Source organism: Vicia villosa, linkage group LG6, assembly GCF_029867415.1.
Source record: "Vicia villosa cultivar HV-30 ecotype Madison, WI linkage group LG6, Vvil1.0, whole genome shotgun sequence".
NCBI classification, from domain to species: domain Eukaryota; kingdom Viridiplantae; phylum Streptophyta; class Magnoliopsida; order Fabales; family Fabaceae; genus Vicia; species Vicia villosa.
The window spans coordinates 121,377,586-121,382,919 of record NC_081185.1 but is presented as its reverse complement, the minus strand read 5'-3'; the positions used below and the strand labels follow the sequence as shown (position 1 = coordinate 121,382,919).

The 5,334-nt window shown below is 38.8% G+C and overlaps 1 protein-coding gene across 1 annotated transcript; it reads right to left on the bottom strand.

Moving 5' to 3' along the window:
• Nucleotides 1-3,228: 3,228 nt before the first annotated feature.
• On the bottom strand, nucleotides 3,229-4,609 carry LOC131614550 (uncharacterized). Its single transcript, XM_058886121.1, has 4 exons — nucleotides 4,586-4,609; nucleotides 4,050-4,499; nucleotides 3,936-3,950; nucleotides 3,229-3,777 (listed from the first exon to the last, which is right to left on the bottom strand). Exons 1-4 carry the CDS (start codon nucleotides 4,607-4,609, stop codon nucleotides 3,229-3,231), a joined length of 1,038 nt encoding a protein of 345 aa, XP_058742104.1.
• Between the last annotated feature and the right edge of the window lie 725 nt (nucleotides 4,610-5,334).

The following is a 5,334-nucleotide window of genomic DNA, read 5'->3' as shown; positions in this document are numbered from 1 at the left end:
ATGACCTTTAGTATTCGAGGCAGCATGGCTGAGGTATCTTCGAATCCGAGGGACATGGCTTATTCTGCAGAAAAACGAAGGCAACAGGCAACAGGCAACAGGCAACAGGCAACAGAGAGGGTTACCCAAAAGCGTGCGTGTGTGCACCAATCATGTGATTCAATTCAGATTATATTATCTTGTGTTTAGTTATTCTAATTAATTTAGGGTTGCACTCCCTATTTTACTAACCATGCAGTAATATAAAGCAATAAAGGGGAAGGGGACAATGAAACCAGCGGATCCCCAATGGGGTTTGACACAAGTAATAATAAAATAAAAAAACGAGGGGCAAAATTTAGGGTTACCAAACTCGTGGCTTTGGCAATCCACAAACCCTGAAAGAAAGAAAATAAAAAAAACTGGGTGAGTGCATGGCTAATTCGAAGGTTGGCAAAATTAACCATAAAATGAAGAATAAAAATAAAATAAGTAATAATTAATTATTAAATAAGCGAGGTTACTTAGCTTTGGTTCGATTTGATATGGTTGAAGCCGGAGGAAACCTCGGAGGTAAACCCTGAAACAAGGCAAAAAAAGGTGAAGGCAAGGCAAACCCTAAAAATAAATCAATTTAAGAGATAAATAAAATGGAATAAAGCAGCACACTTATCTTCGAGGTTTGTTGAAGGCGCGCACTCGGGGCGAATCATGTTGCTAACCCTGACAATGCACAGAAAAGAAAAATAAATCAGTGTAGGGCATGCTCATCCTAAACCCTGATTAGGGCATAAATCAAAATAAATGACTTAATTAATTATGGGTCTCTCGACCTAATTAATAAAATCGAGGGTAAAAATAATTTTTAGGAATTTTTGGAATTAAAATAAAATAAATACGAATTTTTGAACATATTTAATTAAATCAATAAATAGATGAATAAACAAATGATAGATATTAATAATTAAATATTATTATTATATATGAAAAAAAAATATTTATAAAAAAAAAATATGTGTATAGTTTTTTTAAGCAAAATAAAAAGGAAAAAAAACAAAAATATATATATATTAATATAAATAACCGGCTGTGTAATTTAAAAATAAAAAAAAAAATAAAAAAAACTTAACTTTTGATTCTGTATGGCAAGGCTATGATGGTCCATGGTGAGGACGCACACCCAGGAGCGTGAGATCTGGAACCAGCGAGATCACATGGTTGGAGACGTGAGGGTACACGCTAGCGCGTGTTTCTTGATGCATGGGATCCTTCTAATTTCCCCCAGACTTGCGCGCGTTTTTTCGTTTGAACGGACCAATCACATGTCGCCACCGCATCGTCTTCTTCCCCAGATTTCTGAAACAAGCCCCTTTTACAGCGCTTATTGCAAAAGGAGCTACGGATGCATGACCTGAAAACAGCGAATAGGGGCAAAAAGCAACAAAAATGTATCGCGATAGTGCTTTTGAATTCGTCTCAATCATGCGAATCCAGTGGTACCTGTCTCAAAGCATAATTTTACCTCATTCAAAAAGCCCTAAATAGAGCTCGGAAACCCTAACATGGTGATATGTTTATAACAGCATAATAACACGCCAAACTCTCCAGAAACGATCAACACACCAAGTTAAACAATAATATGCAATTTAATATGAGTATGGATGCGTAAAACAATGCAATCGAGGAAAAGTATAATTCGGACAAAAGAGGGCTCACAGTGCTTGTTCTTGAGATTTCAGTGCCCGAGAACGATTGGGATTCACTCAGTGATGATCCAGGAATGATTTGAGATTGATTAGAGACCTTGGATTGACTTAAATCTCAGAATTGAACTTTGGAATTTTGGAGTTTTCTTTGACTCGGATTAGGGCTTCCAGCTGCAAGAAAACTTGAATCCTTGCCATCTGAACTTGTGTAGTACTTATAGGAGATGGATTAGGGTAACAAAACTGAACTAAATCCCTTGTGAATCTTTGATTTGCAAATTGAGAAAATTTGATTGAGAATTAGTTATGAATCTTGCTAAATTTGGCTAAAATTGATTCAATATTCTCTCAATCACTTATGCACGAATTTGATTTGAATTTGGAGAATATATGATGATTAATGATGGTTGAAATTATATCTTTGATAGAATATTTGATTTTTTTAGTAATTTACTTGTTTTTAATCATTTTAAATGATTCAAAAAATCAAAATAAATTACATAAATCAAAGAAATTCGTGGGAGATGGTTTATGGGCTCCTAATTCCATGAGGGACAAGTTTGGATATTAACAACATAGGCCCAATAGCAAAAAATTCAAAATTCCTTTATATTTTCCCCTCCAAAATAGCTCAATTTTGCCAAGGTGTATCTCCCTCAATTTTTGAGGTATGGGGGTGTTCTAGGACTTTTTAGAAACCTTAGAGAGTCCTTTATCCAATGCCTTTGGTCTCATATCAAAATCATTTTCCATTTTTATTTTATGACCTTTTGAAAAACATGCCTTTTTGTTGACTTTTGAAAAGGACCTATAATGTATGAAGCCATATCTCTTAAACCATTGACCTGTGAGCTTTGATTCTTGGACCATTGGATGGAGGAATGAATTCTTTTCAAGATGAGCTTTGGTGGGAATTTTCTGATGAAGTATGAATATTTGGTGAATTTTCAAAGTTTGGTTGACTTTTTCAGTTCATGCCCAAAATAGTAACTCTTGACTTTTGACTTTCTGATCTTTCCTTGCATCATCATGATCAACCCTTGATCAAATGATGACTTTAGGGTTATGAGGATGTTGTTGACCAGGTATCTGGAACTTTTGACTGTATTTTGGCTTGAAATGACTATTTTGCCCTTGAGAGTCGACTGTTGACCTAGTCATGATTTGAGGGACTAAGTTTGCTCTGTTTGACTTGAAACTTTATATGGAGATACTTTGGGATGTTGGTGACCCTATGGAACCACCTTGAGCCATTGATTCAATGACTTTCCATTGAATTAATCAAACCCTAGTTTAGAACTTCTGTGTGGGAGACTGTGTTTTGGAGCTTTGTCTTTTGATTTGGTTTTGTGTATGAAAAATAGCATGGGCAAATTTTGGGGTATGACACCGCCACACTGGATGCCACACTGACCATCATCTTAACTATGGCAACCGCCTCTACACCGTCGTTTTGAATGATCCTTATGTCCAATGCCTCCTGCCCAATCAACAGTATCCGCTGACATATCAGCAGGACATCAGTGGCATGGTCATCCTCGTCTTACTGATTCTTCAAAAGCCCCTCATACGGTGGCCTAGGTGGACGCCCAAGAGCATCTGATGTCATGATATGATGTGACACTTTAAAAAACCATGTCACGTGTCCATCTACACAGTGCCAGCTCTGGGATGCCCGCATCCCCCGATACTCCTCTGGCACCAAATGATGCTCCATATCCTGAAAGATATCAGTGAGAGCTCGGCGAGTAATGGTGTCTGGAGCAACCTCAGATGGAGACCTAGGTATCATCTGCACATGTCTAAAATGTCTGAGACACCATTCCGACATATACCTGACCATGGTGTTTGTTCCACATGCCAACCATCCGAAATATAATGAGATGCGGTCGAAGAGGACAACATCCCTGTAATCACCAAAGGGCATATATTTTATGTCATCGTGAGCAGTAAAATTGAGGTATACCCAATATGACGCCACTTTATGGTTCCCCAATTGAAAGACGTATCTTGCAGCCCTATGCATATCGTCAGTATACAACAGATCGGGATCATAACCATGAATACGGTGGAAGTAAGAGATGATCCAGCTCTGAAAGACAAATAACAATATTTGTAAGTACAAGTAAATAAATAATAGATTAAATGTCATATAATTGAAATGAAAGGTATCGTGAGGAGTGTGCAAGATCCAGTCAAATGCTTGGTCCTGTAGTTGCATGCTTCATTCAGCTTCTGGTATAGGTATACCAGAATGGCGGTCCCCTAGTTCCACTCATGAAATGTAGTCAAATCTATAAAATACTGGAGGTATGTCACGTTCACGTAGGTTGCACTTTTGTCCACAAAGAGGGACGTACCAACCAATAACATGAACCAACTCCGCAAAGCCCAACCGCGGTGGTACTCAACAAAAATTGCATCACCCTCATCCTCGGTCCCAGCTGCCGCCACCAAGTGGTGTTCATAAAGCTCTTTCAGGGGGGGAAACCTGACATGCGCCCCATTCATTGTTCTACATTCATAATCTACCGGAAATGGATCCATACCCAGATAATCTACCATCCACTCAATTGCCGCAACTATTTGTATCCAGAAATGGTTGAGTAACCTCCCTTTGATATGCAGGTGGAGCAGACAAGCCACATCATGGAGGGTGATCGTCAACTCGCCAACAGGAAAGTGGAAAGAAGACATCTCCTTGTGCCACCTTTTGGAAAATACCCCCTGCATGTCGTGGCTTATGGTAACATAACCGGTACAACATAATCCGCCAAGTCCGGTTTCAGTAACAACATTATGAAACCACTCAGCCTGTGGTTTAAGTAAATCGAAGATTTTCCGCTAATGGTTCACGAATTTAATGGGCAACCATTCCAATAACAAAAATAAATAATAACCTCAGTGTTAGTTGTTAAACCCATATTTGTAAGTAAACTGTTTAAATAAAAAATGCAACAAAAAAAACTCTCCATCCCAAATATGTCGAGCGGCATGGTCATGATAGTATATCAAGAGTGAAGTGTCAGACGGTCCTCACGGGTAGCTCTGATTCGCCCATTCAATTGCTGCATCGAATCGAACAGCATGTGTATCATGAACATCATCCTGAGCATCCTCGTCGTGCTCTGGGCGAACCTCCTCCTCTCGAGCAACCTCAACCTGCTTATGGACCACGAGAGGATTACGCCCGAGACAGGAGACATCTCAGTGCATATGAGGACCCTGTAGGCGCATCCTCCTGGCGGACTCGACCCCGTCTCCGAATCATTCCTTGTTGTGCGGCTCTCTCGCACCGAGTAGAGGTTGTCTGGGTTGGCCTCCCTTGTCTTAGTCGATCGATCAGTGCTTGGTTGTCAGCCATTTTCCTGAAACAAGCAATTTAAAATTTTTGAAAACATATAAAAAACAACTCTAGGAAGATTTCAGAAGTGCATATCTGAAACTGGTTAGAGGAGATTTCAGATATGCACTTGCAAAACCACATGCGAACAACCATTTCTGCAAAGCTTCTACTTCTTTCCCTAACTCATCCAAAATCTATTTTTTAACTTCCAAACACCAAAATTTTACTACTATAACATCAACCTACACAATTTTATTGATTATAACTAACTTAAAATCAATTTTAGCATTGAAATGCAAATTT